The sequence below is a fragment of the Pleurodeles waltl genome, chromosome 2_2 (assembly GCF_031143425.1).
Source record: "Pleurodeles waltl isolate 20211129_DDA chromosome 2_2, aPleWal1.hap1.20221129, whole genome shotgun sequence".
Lineage (NCBI taxonomy): Eukaryota > Metazoa > Chordata > Amphibia > Caudata > Salamandridae > Pleurodeles > Pleurodeles waltl.
In genome coordinates, this window is record NC_090439.1 from 1011640805 (window position 1) to 1011658149 (window position 17345).

General features: G+C 41.1%; 1 protein-coding gene across 10 annotated transcripts in view; it reads right to left on the reverse strand.

The window, feature by feature from the left end:
* Positions 1-3963: 3963 nt before the first annotated feature.
* The window catches only part of CYRIB (CYFIP related Rac1 interactor B), a 316777-nt gene continuing 303395 nt past the window's right edge, over positions 3964-17345 (reverse strand). For 8 of the 10 annotated variants that reach the window (XM_069220746.1, XM_069220749.1, XM_069220753.1 and 5 more), the window contains 3 exons: positions 14175-14301; positions 9049-9119; positions 3964-4741 (listed from right to left, as the gene is read on the reverse strand). In XM_069220746.1, coding sequence (XP_069076847.1) covers positions 4678-4741; positions 9049-9119; positions 14175-14301 — 262 coding nt within the window. In that variant the 3' untranslated portion in view covers positions 3964-4677. The remainder of the gene's footprint in view (positions 4742-9048; positions 9120-14174; positions 14302-17345) is intronic. The other 2 variants (XM_069220751.1, XM_069220750.1) reach the window with 1 other exon arrangement.

Genomic DNA, 17345 nt, shown 5'->3' on the forward strand with positions numbered 1-17345 from the left:
CGAGCTACGAAACAAATGCATTTGAACAACCACAATATATATATATTTTTTTTCGTTTGTCTTTTTTGCTGCACATTTGTTTTTATTTTATTAGTGATTTTGTGCGACGCTGCACCTTATCTTTAAGTATGGCGGCCGCACCTTTCTTTTGTTCTGTACGGCGTGGGTCGCCCACCCCCATTTCACTAGAGCCTCGATTTGTATACAAATTTTTGGTTTAACTAGAGCTGGTTTTCTAGCAAAATGGCGCTCCGAGGCTCCTGCGGCACCTGTTTCACGCCATCGATGCTTGTTGCTAGTAGGAGTTCCCAGTCATTTGTTACTCTGTAACTTGTTTCATAGACTTCACTTTTTTCATATTTGTGCTGCCATGGCTCCCAGATATGCACCAAACATCAGAGGTCGGCCGCCTTGCATTTTCCTGTTCACAGAGACTGTTTACACACGTATTTTTCTGTTTTTGTTTACCTTTGAGCCCTCAGAAAGTGAAAGTAGGACTATGGTTTTCCTACTGTTTCCCATTAACTAGGACTGTGCTTGTGGAGTCACTGAATAGAAAATATAATCCTCTCAAATTTTATAATCAGTCAAATGTACATGCAGCGAAGTTCAGAGAAGATTCCTTGCATGTTTGTTGGTTATTTTACAAATCCAACTGCATTTTACCGCTCAGGGTCTGGGTCGGGATTCTGCTGAGTCCAACCTCAGCATTAATTGCACCAAAAGAGTCTTATTTAGTGGGATGGCGATGAAGAAATTGTGGTGTAGGGTTTCAAGTCCATTTCATTTGTACTGGATCTTCAGATTGATTTCTTTTGCATTGAGCTCTTTCCCCCTTATGTACCATCATTAGCTTTATGTTACTTTTGCTATTAGTCTGTGTTGTGGGTATGTTTTGATGGTAAGAACTACACCATCTTCAATTTTTGTGATGCCATTACACTGATAGCTGGGTGGTGAAAGTGGTATTCCTTTGGAATTAGCATGGCATATTTAAATTAGGATGCTTAATGGCAAAATTTTCATTTTTTGCTGCAGATGAAGGAAGAAATTAAATGGAAATGCTTTAGTTATATGCAGTGCCACTAAATTATGTGGCAGGAAAAGACCAAATTATGAGGCAGGGTTGACCAATTTATATGGCAATAAAAGTCCAGCTATCAATTTACTTTGCCAATAGCTCTAACTCAAGTAAATTCGAGGCCTATTGCATTGCACATGCTTGTTTTTATCTGGGCTTCCCTTGAAGGATCTACAAGAACTTGAAAATAACAAGGTTAACCTCAAGCAGCTAAGTGTCATGCATATCCTCTCACCAAGAAGAACACACCAAAACCTCCATCACGCACCAACCAACAACAGTTGTCAAAATATGCAACACAGCCTTGAAAAACAGCACATATACTAACACACCTTTGACAACACAATCACCCAAATCATAGTATTGTAATGAGCGCACAGAAAACAAGCAAATTCAATGGAGGCAAAAAAGTGGAGGGAAAAAACACCCTTGAAGATCTCTCCCAAATTCAAAATCCCAGTTTTGAACGTAAGCTCCTCATCACCTCAAGTAAAGCTAACTTTTATTGAAAAAGGATACCATCAAGAAAGGCTCCAAGAAAAGCAGAACACTATTCAAGCCAGTCCCTCTTTCAGCTGACAAGTGAAGTGCTATCAACCACTTTTTCACCAAGAAGAGACACAAGATCAGAATCAATAGCAGAAATAGTAGACAACCATTCTGCCCAGATTCCCTTCAAAACATCCTTCAACGTCCTCTTGCATTCTGACATCAGATGTCCTGAACTCCCGCCTGCTGCCACCTATGAACAAGGTATCTACATCATCTCAGGCTCTGATCACAGTAAATGAGCTGCTGACAACCCAATAACTTTGTCAATAGCCGAATTCCATAGGACAAGCACTTGACACCACCTGTCATTTATATGATGCATTCTGAATGAGTGGTCATTAAGTCTACACTACTTTAACTTTCTTTGTTGTTAATAGAACATTCTAGCTGGTGATGTTATTTCAACAGCTTTGGCACTCCTCTTCTTGGAGTGCTCTATTGAGCTTTTTCACCAGAGGTGTTGCCCGTAAAAGTTCATATGAATCAGTCTTTCCTCAGTATCTCCAAATAACCTGTACTGTTTCCAGGTATGAGACTGTACCTGACCCATGGACTCGTACACGGTATTCACTGAGACAAGGCAACTGTGCATTGTTGGTCTTGCCGCTTCTTTTCCATCACTGAGAATTTGTGAAAATAGCACCTTCATTGTTTAGGGTGGCACTTCAGAGTAGTTTGTCTATTTTTGGCAATTACCTGTCCAAAAGGATGGAAGCAACAGTAAATGCATCACGTTGGCAAAGCCAGATCAATCACATTCTCTGATGTGGGATGAGAGAAATGCGTGATCTGATTATGCTAGCTTCAGTTTTTTGGCCCCCTTGCTAATGAACTACTGGAACACATTAAGCCTTGTCATAGCAGAGTGGGCTGTGTCAAAGCCACCCTGGTGGGCATAACCAGTCTGGCAGTGAGATATTCCGCAAAGTAATTTGATGTGTACAAAATCCACATCAAAACACTTTATTTAGATTTGTTTGAGTGGAGAGAACATTTGAAACTTAGGACTATTTGCTCCATAGTAGGCATATCTCTACCTCTGGGATAATCTATTTTCATGTGTCTCAGAGTTTGAGGATCATTTTGGTCCTAAGAGTAATAACAGCTGTTACTGGACCAGGCATTATACTCTATTATACTGGTGGCAATGTCATTGGCTCCATAATCAAAGTCACTGCCACCAAGTCTAGTGCATTTTAAGTCGCGGACACCTTTTGAAAAGAGAGAAGTTGTCTAGCAGGAGCTGTGAGGCACAGCTGGGCAATGGATGGATCCTTAGCATAGGGCGCTGGTGCAGACACAGCGATAGATGAGGACGTCCTTGTAATCAAAAAAGTATAGGCTGTAGAATGTGTGCCAGAGATGGCTGCCTGGCTGCGCATGGCATCCTGGAAGGAATTTATCCGTTTCTGCCATGGATCCAGAGGGCAAGAAACGTACCTGTGGAGTAATTCTTTCCTAGAATGGGAACTACCTTTAAAAGAAAGACTCTGATTGTTCCTCCCTTTCCCTTTTTCGGTGCTTACTGTGGTGTGAGGGTGAGCATTCCTCCAACAAGTAACTCAAGGTAAGTTGCTGAGCAGCCTGTTGTGATTTAAATTTCAAGTCCTTATGCAAAGCCATGACGACTTTTTTCTAACTTAAGATTTAAGGGTGCATAAGACACAAGAAGCAGCATCCTGTTCGGAATAGAAGCACCATTACTGCAAGCCTGCTCTAGACACTTACAGTCTGAGCAGCATATAAACCATAAGGGCTTTGACAGAGGAACGTTCTGAATATGCTCTATTCAGGATTTTTAGTACAAGTTGTAAGAAAGATTATCTAGCAGAAAATGTTTTATGAGTAAGGTGGCTTGATCCTGCACATTTTACAGTTAAGGGAGACAGCCATGGCTTTAGAAAGACATTAGGAAGACAGGAGACATGTATGCAAAATCAATGCTCCACAACATGCAAAATCTCAACAGCTTTCATGGTTTATCACAAAAAAACGCCCTTAAAAGGTCCATACAATAATTGGAGGAAGAAGTCTCAGCCAGGCTCTTGAAAGAGAAGAACAGCGGGTTGCACTATCACTCCGGTTAGCAAGATTTAAAACATCAGTGTAGATTTGAAAGAAAGTAGCCCATATTTTGGTTGTCGCATGTGCATAGATAAAGCTACTGGCACACACGTGGCAGACAAAGAGCAAGTAGAAAGCCTGTAATGTGTACTAATAGTTAAATGCTTTTGAACACAATAAATACACTTGTTTTGCTATGCCGTTCAGTAAGACTTGTTATTTTAGCTGTTAAACATCTTCCAAAAGAACAGTAAAACAGACCACACTTACAAAAATTAAAGCTCATTTTAATACTTTATCCACAGCCATCCGTTTGACATGAACATGCACACGTGATTCCAGTACGCACACATCACAGTATTTAATATTACTCGTTAAAGGTTAAACAAATAACATACATCCTTACAAAAATGACTAATTGCAAAAACTAAAAAATTTCAAACAAAACAGCTGTTTTACTCCTTTAAAAAATCATTGTGCTGGGTACCATTTCGTACAACAGTAAATTTAAACTTCTGTTCATATTTTTCTCCGAGCATCACATGAAAATATCTGAATGGAAAATGAAAAACAAGTGATGGAGTTTTAAATACCGGAAATAGGCTGTTTGCCATTCAGCAGAATCATTATTAAATATTAGATTTATTCCTGAAAATAAAAGTGAGTTCAAAGTTCAAGTCATGGAATCCTCCAGTGTACAGAAGAATTCAAAGATCATGCATAAATAGCTGCCACGTCAAAGGCCAATCTGAAAAGTAAAAAACAAATGCCTTTCAGGGTTTTTATATATATTTTTGTCATTGATTTTGGCACAGAAAAGAATGAGCGCATTTAAAAACAAGATGATTTACATGGGAAGGACAAAGGGGCAACGTATGTAAAGAACAAGAAACTGGTTGCAATTTGTAAAAATTCTGTGCATATCAGTGACTGCAGAATACTGTCTTCTGTCTACAGCAGGTAAAAGTCCCAGTTCATAGTTATTGTAGCATCGATTTGATTTGCTTGGAGGTAGTCTCATCATTCAAATGTTTCGTTGTGTACCTGAAATCAGAGATCAAATTCAATAAGTTTATATAAAAAGATGGGTCCTTTCTTACCCAAGAATTTTCTTAGTTAAAATGTCAGGCAATACTATTTTAACAACACACCAAGAGCTGCAAAAGTAAAAGACGTGTGTTCTGTCTGCCACTCACTCTTGCATGTTACCAATGAAAAACAACATTACAATAAGATGCTTCTGCTTACGTGCTTGCACAATTTTAAATCCTGCAAAGTAGTGAGCGTTCCTCAGCATTCTTATTTTATTTTTTAAAAGATACTGTCTGGTGCCGTAGAACATCCAATGTACTATAAAGGATGTTTTAACCGCTTAATGGAAAGCTGCATAGGAATGACTGAAAAAGGACATCTTTTTGTGGTTTCATGAGGTCCGCAAACACTCAAATGTAACCACCTACTGTGAGAAAATGGGACACTAGTTGTGTGGCCTGCACAACCAATGGGTCCACATTTGGTCTCCACTGGGAACCAAACACCCCATTGTACTGCTAGATTCTCCCAGGGTAGCGGAGCAGTCCAAGGCCTACTCAAAGGTGGTGGTGTTGGCTAGTAATCACCATTCACAGAAACACAACAATAACACTCAATAAATGATTTTCCAGTCTGTACCTTTTCTTTCGAAAAAGGAAAAAGTACATTTATTACACACACCAGTCAATACTATGCAGCAATTCACAAATATACATAAGTGGATGGATACTACTAGATGAAACCGCTTGGCAAATGTTGATCTGACCTGGTTATTCAACTTTACAAAATGAAATCAAACATGTAAAAGTTCGTCACTGAGATGCAGTACCAACATTCCCATTAAAATGTTTTGATTTTTTCAACATAAAATTATATCTTTAGTAATCTGAGCACTTGTTTGGTGTGTACTTGTGTATTTTTGTGAATTACTGTTTTAATATTTGAAAATTTAAATTGTACAAATTGCTTGGGGGTTCCCGGCTTCCAGTAGTGATATAGTGGGGGGGGTCGCAGGAGTCAAAAGGTTGGGAACCCTTGCTATGGGCTTCTCTCATCCTTAGGCGCAGAAGTCCAGTATTTACTCCAACTAGTCCTCAGGGGCTGTAAGGGGACCAGTTCCCTGTTCCTGGTGAGGGGTCCCACTGGTCCTGGGGTCAATTCAAGTCAGTGTTCATAGTCCAGGTAACAGTCAGGGGGTTCTTCCTTCCATCTAGCCATAGTGGCTGCCTCCAGTTCCAGTGTCCAGCAGACAAGCAGACCCAAGAGAGAGCTCTCTCTCTCTCTCCCTTGTGCAGGACCTTTTAAGTGGGGATAGGAGTGTCCATCAGGGATGCACCTCTGGCCTATCCTGAAATGACATCACCTGTCTGCCCCTGTCCCAAACTTCCTGCACAGCCTCATGGGATATTTCAAAATGGTGCCACCAAGGAGTCACCTGCCACATCTGCTCTGGGGGTCTCAGTTCCACCCCTTGCTGATATCACTGCCAGGGCCTTCCCCAGCAAAACTTCAAGGAACCACTGCTCTGGGATTCTTTTTCCTGGCACAGGGTGACAGCTGGCTCATTGATGCAGAACAGTCCGCCCCACCCCTTTCCTTCTCAGGAGCTGACTTAAGCACTGGTAATTGCTCGCTTTGTTGGTGGGGAAGCCTTTGTTCCGGCAGCTGGAGAGAAAAGTATTGAACCAAGCCCAGCAGGGTGGCAAAATACTTGGGCTCTGATCCTGAGCTGAGCAAGATAAATATGACATTCCTGGATGACCCATAAGCTGTACAGATATGTCTTTGGACTTTGCAGAATTGTTTTTTTTTCACATAGGTTACACTGTACATTGGTACAACTCTGGTGTATGTAGACCAGGGGCAAGCAGAGCCAAACTCTAAGGCAGTCTTCTCCATAAGTGTGTAATGGATTATCACTACAGACAAGACAGTAAACTACACTGCCTTTCCCAATATGTGTACACCTACATTATAAGGCCTATTCTAGGTCAACACTCAATCCTGCAGAGTCCCTTCTGTATCAGGCTACCTGTGTGCAGTCCCTGGTCTGTACACGAAAGGAGTCTCGCATGCACAGCTGTCCCCACATGAGCACATGATTGTGCACACGTGTAACCTGCCAAGAGCCTCTTAGCCTTGCTGTGCCGCAGCGGCCTTATCTTAAAAGGCCGTCACTGGCAGTAGACATGCAGTCCATTTGCCATGAGTTTACAGTGGGTGAGTTACAGATTACGGGTAATAGAAACAATAAAAGTGGGGATGTAGCCAAACAGCAATGAAACTATCGTTTCGGTACAGGAGGCAAACAGATTTCCATCAGAAAGAGTACTTGTACTTCAGTCTCAGACAGATCGTGTCACTACACGAAGACCTGAACACTACCACTAGGAATGTCCACGCAGAGGGTGTTTGAGTGACACTAAAGCAAGCACAAACGTGATGGATGGAATGCTCTATTTAATCTCAGCCATTGGTACCTACCTGGGGCTGCATCCCGGTACATTGTTATTATGCACACCATGCCACCTCAGTTTGGACATGACTATACATAAATCGGTCTCAACTCCTGCTCCATTGGGAACAGTCAAGCCAGAAGAACCTCACAAAGAGCATGAGGAACATTAACCACATCACTGCCTTCCTGATGTAACTCCACTTGCTCTGCTTTACATCCTGCCCCATCGTCAAAACCAGCTCCATCACAAGGCCATCTCAATTGGCACCTCAGCCTTCTGGCTGACAAATCCACCACCTGTCACTGCTCTAAGCATACCAGCAGCTAGGGCTGCCTAGCATCACACTAGCCTTCTCTTCGCATACAACAAGGATCTGGAGCTACATCTCTTAATTCATCAAACCAATATCCCACTCTAATGCAGGAAAGAGATGCAGGCACCCATATTTAAAGGAAACCAAATTATAACATCATGATAAAGTAACAGTCTGCAGAACCCAGCTACCACTCAATGCACTCACAGGCTGCATTTTTGCCTTGGGCCAGATACAGTGCTCTGCTGCTTTAGGCTACAAATAGCACAAACGTAAATATACAGAGACATAATTCAATGTTGGGAGTGGCAGGTTTTAGGTTTTTCATTAAAGTTAGCCATGACAAGTGGTACCAGGGTAGTTTGATGGGGGGGGGGGGGGACAATTAAGTTATTTAAGGGTCAAATTACTAACTGTGAACACAAGTGACACCTCTGTTGAGGAGTTTGGTAATAAAATGGTACGATAACAGACTGATGAGTGTAAGATCCATTATAGAGGACATGCTAGGAAGCCTGTGGGGATTTGTCACACAATTTATAATGTTATCATGTCTCTTATGAGGCTGACAGTCTATCAGCAGAATTTTAGATTTTTTTTTTCAGCCAGTCCAGATGGGGTTCCGATATGCAGAAATAGATGTTAGTAGCAAATCCTATTTTATCATAGATAAAGGTATCTATCCTCCTTGGAAATCTGTGCAAACCTTTAATGTTTTGGAGACATTGACTTTTAGGCAAACCTGGGTGTCATCAGCCATGCAGTAGAAAAGGAGAATGTGGTCTCTAAGTAGGGCCAAAAGCAAAAACCATGAACATATTAAAAGGGATGGAAGCATGGGGGTTGACCATAAAAGACAATGATGTTTTCTGCTCATGGATATTCCATGGTGAAGACATACGTCTACAGAAGCATAGATGGTTTGGTTGAAAAACAAGAGACTATCTTGCCTCCTGTCATAAAATACTGAAGCCTTATCCCCAACATGTTCACTGTTGAAGACCGGATCAAGGTCTACAAAAGACATCTTTTTAAAGTTTTATCACAAGGATTTTCTATTTCCAATAATAGTTTAATAAATGTGTTTTGTTACAGTTTTATGGTCACTTCTGCAAGCTTAACAACAATTTTGGATTCTTCTGTTCATATCAATAAATGTTTTAAAGGCTTACATATCATTTACTTTTCATATTTTAAACTATACTTTTTATTTTATTTCTAAATTCTGGAGTGCAGTTGTAAAATTATAAAAAAAGGTGTACTCTACTCTGAAATAGGTATTTGCAGCCAGAATTAGTTTGTCCATTCGTTAAGTCCCCACCCAGTCTTATCTGGAATTGTTTTACTCTTACATTAGCTATATATAAAATAATGATTGCTGTAATACAATCATTCATTCAAAATTGTTGCTTTGTCATACTAGGTTAACCAACATGAGAAATTCAGATCACTTTACTCGCTACAAAGAACGAAATAATGAAAAAGCAAAGACCAGATACAGACAACAAAATGAAACATGTTATGCCGTGACATAGGTATTATACAACCTGAGAGCATTAAGAAGGCCTTCCACACTGTTGGGAGGTTGGTCCTTAAGTACTTTGATGCACCCTTTCATCTGCAAAAAAGTGACGAAAATGTAATTGTAAATAACAGAGTATGTGGAGAAAAAAAGACTCCTATAACAGTTATTTAAAAAAACAAGTACAGACTCTCTTTACATGGGTGCATGAAATGGCTGCTTATCTCCAGCACTGGTTCTCAGGTTTGAGTGTCTCAGTCATTCATAACCTTTAACCATATCTACGGTTGACCGCAGAGATGTTAAAATACTTTTTTTAAACAATAAAAAGATCTTTAAAGGGCACTTAAAAAAAAAAAAAAGAACCAGAGGATCCTGCAATAACTGAAAAAAACACTAGTTCTTCAAAACCGCAGATTTGCCAGTTTTCTATAAAGGTGTTCCACTGCAGCTTTGACTATTTGTTTCCTGTGCCAGACTACCTTAATGTCACCCACCAAAACGCATTAGTGACAATGAGACAAGCATTAATGAATGTGAAAAAATACACACAGCAAAAGCTCTGTGTACGAGGTAAGCAGCATTCTCCTACGATATGGATTCCCTCAATTCTAATGCTTTAATCAGTAAAAGATAGTCACTGCAGTGACTCTCAACGATAGTCATTTTTTATTACTATTAAATGTATTATTTCCAAGAATTCTATCTTATAAAAATAAAAATATGAAAAATCTTTCCAAACATATACACAAAAGGAAAATAAACATTTTCTAGACGTACATTATACTCAGATAAATAATATTCCAATTTTTCTAAATATACCCAACGATAAAAGTTTATTGTGCTAATAAAAATATCCAACGTTATTTATCTCACTTTTTTTGTACATCCTAAAATATGGTTACCGTATTTCGACCATAAGTCAATAGTCAGACCTACATCAAGTAGACTTCTCACGTTAACGTGGCAATAAAATCTCACCACCATGTTTAAACACCATTGTTTGAATGAACTGAGTATCCCTTGCAATATCAAATGACTAAATTACAATTAAAGTTGCTGTTGCTTTAATACAGGCTCTCACGTCATACTTTCTAAAGCTAGGACTCCTCCTGTCACAAAGAAAAGGAGTGCAATCCAAGATTATGAGTATTTCATGTTTAGGTAACAAACAGTAGCTGCTATTTTCCAAAACACTCTGCGGCCGGAAATTGCTCAACTGGATCAATTCCTGTCCGAAGATAAAGACTAATATTGTTTAGAAGACACGTGCATGAAGCTAGCTTTTGTAGACACTACAGGCAATTATTTAATGTAACTGAAGCATCAAGTGGTAGCATACCTGTCATTTATTAACAGCACATTTTCCATTGAAGTGGCCACTAAATTTACACAGACTGATAAAACTGTATTGCACACAAATGATAATGTGTGGAAGTCGGGCTTCAGTGAATATTTATCATTTGTGTATCACCAAATAAGGTATCCAGATTTGCTTAATCCTATTAAAATCTTTGTTTCCATCGCACTTCAGAATTACAAAAAATTTGCTTGAATTTTGCTTTCCTACTGGTTGAATATGTACAGTTACAGGTATTTTTATTTTGTTGAGTGTTACAACAAATGTCATCCTACAGTCTTTCCCTTAATACTCCATGTACACCAGCAAGATTGTCATATAATTCACTTTACTCTTCATTCTCTAACTGCAAAGAGAGGCGTTCTCATGTCAATTTAATGTTACAAAAATAAGCAGCAATTTGTCAGGAGACATAGCCTGACATTTGACCTTTGTCTTTGAAGCACAACAAATGTGACAAGAAAAATACAGAATTTAAAGACATCTTTACTTATTGCTGGTGACTACCCACAATTTGGGAATCACTGCCTTAGATACTTATCCAGGCCCTGAGACCCGTATGGAAAAGTTTTGTCTGCTTTCAGATACGAGCAGATACCCAATAAACTCAAAATTAAATGTTCTGATGCCAGATATGCTCTGTCACCAACCTTTGAACAATCCCTTACCCCTTCACGGAGGACTATCTAACATATTCAGTGGCCTGTATGCAGTCCTCAGTCTCAGAAAGGTCAAACTCTAGGCCTGTGCTTTTAACTCCAGTCATGGTTGATTGTGAGAAATCATTTGATGAAGACAATATGTCATGCAATATCAAACAGGAAAGTTTTAATTTACCATTCCATCGATTGATGCTATAAAGAAACCCTAGAGTATGTGACTTGGAAAAGTCCAAGAATCACGAGTTAACTCAAGCCTTATTGCCTGTGACATCAAACTCTTAGGGAGACCCCGGACAGTCTTTCCTGTGATTCTCAGTTAACACGCTGGCAACTAGCTCATCTCTTTATAGTGGCTGCAGGATTAACTTGCCCCCCTACTGCATTATCAAACCTTTTAAACACAGTTACAGTTCATAATAGTAAGGTTTTTAACATCTGCCATGTGCCAATCCATTTTATATTACAGGAAAATGGAGGGGAGGGAGCGGAAATAAAGAAAGGCAGGGCATAAGTTGTTTGAATGACTTGTCTGACCAAAAGGTTTCGCCAGCCAGCTAAGCATGGGCCTGTGAGGACTAGTTAAAGCAGATTGGCAGCTGCTGCAGCAGGAGAGGAGGAAGAAATAGAGGAGGACTGTCCTGTTGGTGCATACGGACTTCAGCCGCCACCACAAACTCTGCCTCAAAGGACTGGCTTGCTGCCTCTAAACAGGGGTAGAGGGCTAGGGTTAGGCTAACCTATTGAAATAACCCTTGAACATTATGATTTCCTGATGGAATGGTTTGGGTGGAGGCAAGAGGCCCTCGTTTCATGCCCTGGTTGAACTGTCTTTCAATCCGCTGAATGCCAAATCATCCTTCTCCCAACAATCCAGAGGAGTCAAAGGGCACAACCTCTCAAAACCACATGCAGGCATCCTTTCTGAGCACTACATCGCTGCAAAAAGCTATGCCCGCACAGGCTGTGGTGCCCAAACCAGGATGCAAGACATATATTTCACCATGTCCAGCCAATATATGGTTCGAGCCAGTGAGGCCTTCTGGGATGGTTGGCAAGTTTTGGTGGTCAAATTCCATGAAGCATGGATGTACCTGCCTGGAAGGTACGATGTCCACAAGATCAGCTGCTGCTGAGGGAGGGAGCACCAGCAGAAGCAGAACAGATTGCGACCCCCATGGGGCCCCAAAGGCATGCCAGAGGGTGCCACAAGCATCCAAAAAAGCTGCAACAGACACCAAAAAAGCTACAATTTATTGCAAGGTAGACAATGTCTGAGGGAATTCAGGGCAAGCTGAAACCAGATCAGAGTCGAAGATGCTTGTTGGGCATGACCCCTGTAGATTGAGGACCTCAAGCATTTATGGTGGCTTTTGAGTGTCGGATGAGGTCAAGTCCAACCTGGGCTTACAGAGCATCTTCAACAGTGAAAAGTGACTTCAAGTGGGATGACTCAGTCAATGAGAGAGTGACTGGTCCTATGACTTGGAGTGGGTGCACAATATATTTTTCAAGGGCAACCTCTTACGTTCAGCAACCTAGAGTTTTTTGCCGCGTTCAGCAACCTAGAGTTTTGCCTCCAGTTCCCAGTTCCAGTGCACATTTATCACATGACTGAGCCATTACCGGAGCCCAAGAACGGAGGGACATGTTATGTTGGTCCATGATCAACATCTGCTTCCAGTGGCTTAATTCTGTTTTTGGGATTGATTTCTCTGGCAAACCGTCCGTAAAATATTGAAAGTCAGTGGAGAACTGAAATCTGGGAGCGGAGCTCCAGATCCGCGTGGAAGACTGAAGAAAGAAGAAATTACAACAGCTTGCAGGGGGGGCACTCTAAAAGGAGGCTCTGCTCTGTCACTTTTGGAGCAGAACAGAATTACCACAGAGAAACACGGCACCACCTACAGTGCATAAGATCACTGCTACAAAAATTCTCAGGATCCAGTCTAGTGCCTGGGGATATTCTTTTAGACGAGAAATCTACAGTTAGACCTATAAATGTATTCACATTTCAATGTGGGAAATTCATAAATCTGGTATCTCACTTCATAAAAGTGGTACCTCATTTGCATGCTTGAGTCAACTGTTGAACAAGAAAGGCCCATTAAACACAAGAGAAATGTCAACAATTTTGCTTTGAACATGCATGGATTCTTGGGACCTGGGGAGCTGTGGTATTAGGACCCAGGGCCATACAGCACCCAAGAAATACTATGATTCCTAGACATGTCTGAAAACTAGACAGCTGAGGAGGTCCAAAGCGTTTTGGATCCCAGTAAGTCTTTTTACCCAGAATTCCCTGCAAACATCATAGCTATGCTTTAAAAAACCCAATTTCCTGGGCAGGGGGGTGGGTGACAGGGGGGGAACAGAGGGTGGCTGGGAGGTTGAGAAGGTGCTGCAGTGTTTGGGCATGAAGGTGATGGAATCCTGCCAACCCTAGACTTTTTTGAACGCTAGTGAATCAGAAGAATCCAAATTGGTGTTGGTTGTGTTGAACCAAGTACCTTCTTCCAGCACCTAATGTACTGCAAAGGTCCAATGGCACCAGAGGACTCCCTGCTATGGGTGGGCGCACGTGATTCCTAAAACCTCTGCACTGGAACTGTAGTGAAGTGGACACAGCAGTCACATCCTTCTCACTAAAAGCATTAGGTTTAGAAAAAAACATTTGAAAGACAGCAGCATGCATATTCTGCTAAACTAAACCAGGATTTCAACTATGAGTGAAAATATAGCCCCCAATTATTGATGCAACTACTTTGCAAGACCTCACCCTCAGCCGCCTCAGAAAAGTTGCTGAATACAGAACACAATGTTTGGCCAGTGACATGTACAATTACCAACCATGAGTCTTACTGTATTTACCACTGGATGAAAGTACAATGTAAGTGACAATATATGGATTAAATTCCTGATATTATTCTTTACAAATTGAAAATAAAGCTAAGTCAAACATAACTTATGTGTGCCTATGCATGTTGTGAATTTTTCAAAAAGTTTCTACCAAAAAGTAGTTTTAGCTTGGTATCAGTATATACTTGCTTAGGTTCAAACATGATGCATAGGTTTTGCAATGGTTATGCACAAACTGGCAGTAGTTTAATGAGCCATTAAAGTGCTACTCACATCAATCTTTGACGTCTTTGCAAAAGCCCCCACCGGATGCACATGGTCATACAGGATAATGACACCCACCATTACCCGCAGACAGAAGGATACAGTCTCTTCGCTTGCAAATCGACTTCTGTACTCCCTGGGAAAATCAAAGGACACCAAATACATTTCATTCAACCGTTTACAGATAAAAGACATTACCAAAAAGTCCAGATGTGGGAGTATAAAGTAGATTTGCACATGCACCACAAACCATGAGATGAGAATGAATTATCAAAAAACGTTAAACTAGAGGAGATGAGAATGGAAAATAAACATCTACATTTCAAGGAAACAAATCTAGTCGAATTTAGTGATCTGCATTGCCAAACGTTCTCCTCACCGGCTGTTACTACACACTCTACAACCCAAAACTCATACTCCCCATCACTCCAGTCATCAGCCTCATACACATTGAAAGCTCCCTTACTGCAACCATCTTACCCCATCCCACCATGTGGTCTCTAATACAGCATTAGCAAGTTGTTCCCTGGATCGTTAGTAAGATTATACAGAACACAAGCTATTTCAGTGTGTACTAGGCTTCATAGAATGTCTTAAATTCAATACGTTCCTGATACAGGACATAAATATGGTCTTTGGTTTCTGTACTGTCTTTTGAGACCATCCAAATGCACCATGCAACACCACCGGCACTAACTATTTTAGTTAGAGCTGCTGTTCAGGTGGGGCTCATCGCAACGCTTCCATATTTCTAAACGAGGAACTAATTCATAGGCTTGCGGTGCGTGGAACTGATCCAAGTGAGGACTCCAACTGAGACTGTTGTCAATTATCCCTAAATAAGTATATGGTTTCATGTGTTTAAGTTTATTCAGGAAAATATTCTAGCCAAGTTTCGGTTTGGGGCATTTAAAAGACAATTTTGGTTTTCTTGATATTAATCTGCATATTACGATCCATATTATACTTGTGCAGCTTGGCAAGATGACAACGTAGACCAATTTGGGATGAAGACAGAATGACAAGATCATCTGCATGTGCCTAATGTGTCACTTTGCTGCTGCCTAGTTTTGATGCATCTCCCGTAGTATGTTGTAAGACCTCTGAAAGACCTGAAATATATAAATTATATAACTAAGAGGGCAAAATACAGCCTTGTTTCAAGTCATTTCAGATGGGAATTTTTAGCTTCATTACCCTTCCCTTTCGACAATTTCACTCTTACCCATGTGCTGCTATATAATACCAATTGTAATTTCAGTGAATCTTGGTTTTTGTTCAACAAGTACAGCTTGCCCCACAGTTTACCGATTTTCACTTCATAATCTAGCATAAAGCAAGCAAATAATTTGCTAACTTCAGACAAACGTGCTAACGTGCTTTGTGTGCAGGAGTTATTGAGGTAATTATATTATCTGTTGTGGTGCAATTCTTCCGAAAACCCAAACCGGGCTGATTAAAAAAAAAAAAAAAAAAAAAAAAAAACTTTTAAGCTGTCACCCATTTTTTCCAGGTGAGACAACAAATGGTTTGCGAAATCTTTCATCAGAGTCTAGAAATGGAAAAAGCAACCCACTCCGGGCTGCCCTAGCCAGCTTCAGCGTGAGCAGCAGCATCTTTGTGCTCGCAGGAGCCAGGAGTTCTTAGTTTTCTTTTGCGGTGGCTGCCCTGTTCCCACCAGACAGACATGGGATCGTTTTGGAAGGGGGGGGTGAGGGGGGGCCACGTGTGCAACGGTTCTCATCCTCCAATCATCTTTGCGTGCCCAGAGACTGTGTCTCGGGCCCTTCGTGCATAATACAGTCTGGTGGTTGGGATCCCCAGGCCTCAAGGACTCTAAGGATGGAGCCCCCTGAGCTCAAACTTGCTCATGCTGCTTGCGTCATCCCCCGGGATATCTGTCTTCAATGGCACAGCTCCATGTCCTCGCTGGTGGGGTCCAAGATCAAATCCTTCCGTTGATATTTTGGGCACGTTCGGCTGATTCTTGCACTCTTGCATTTATTTTGCTCCTAGTGGCGAGACATGGCCACCTGGAGCCTTTTTTCTCAGGCCCCTTGGCCCCTAAGGTGACACACTTTGCAGAGGGCTGGATCCAACTGGGCTGTCCCAATCCTGGTACAGTGACAGGTAATGAATAGATGCAGATTTTCTTCCCGGTTCCTTCCTTCTCAGGAGCTGAGTAAAGCACTGTTAATTGCTTCCTCTGGGTGACGAGGCCTTTGTTCTTGCTCCTAGAAAGCAATGTAATTAACTTGGCCCCGCAGGGTGACAAAATGTATGGGGTCTGATCATGAGCGGAGTAAGAAAAATAATTCTGGATGACCCATAAGGTGTGCATAGGACTTCTTGGAACTTGCATATTTGATTTTGGTGAATAACTTTTGCCAGAGTTTGATATGCTGACGGGCTCTTTAGGACAGAGGTAACCAAATCTGAACTCTAAGGCAGATTGTCCTCTTTGTGTAGAATAAAGTGCCAGTGTAGATAAGAGTAAATCACAATGACTTCCCTATGAGTAGCCACTATTATAAAGCCTAACCCAGGTCAGTACATAACCCTGCAAAGTTGCCTCTGCACCAAGCTATCTGCTCTCAGTTACTGGGCCGCACAGGACAACAGTGTCACCCGGTTAGCCCTCACACATATTCATATGTAACCAGCCAAGTGCCACTTCACCCTTACTGCAGACATTGGCGGTAACCATGAACATTCGGTTTACTGTAGGATTACTGTGAGCCCCAGTTGCAAAATGCCCCAAAAAATAGGTGATCAAAAAGCAAACAAATCTGGGCAGATAACATGAGCAGAACCCATTTTGTTACAGTGTTTGTTCCAGACCCATATTCATCTTCATCTTCAGCATTATAGATAGACACTAGGTCTCCCCATTTGCCGTTTTGAGGCTGCAGAATTGAGATTTATATAGCTATGAAAATTTCATTCTGACCTTTTCCAATTTTTTGGGAGGCAGATTACGTGGTATTCATTGAGGAAGGTGTGCACATAGACACCACTCTTTTAGCTGCCATTCCTAGTCTGCAAATTCCATGTGCATACTATCAAACTGACCAGATTATTTACTGGTCAGCCCATGATGTCATCAGGTGAGCCAAAATGTCTGCAACTCATCCTCTGGACCTATTGGTTTTTGTACTACTCTTATTTTGTTTGTTGCTT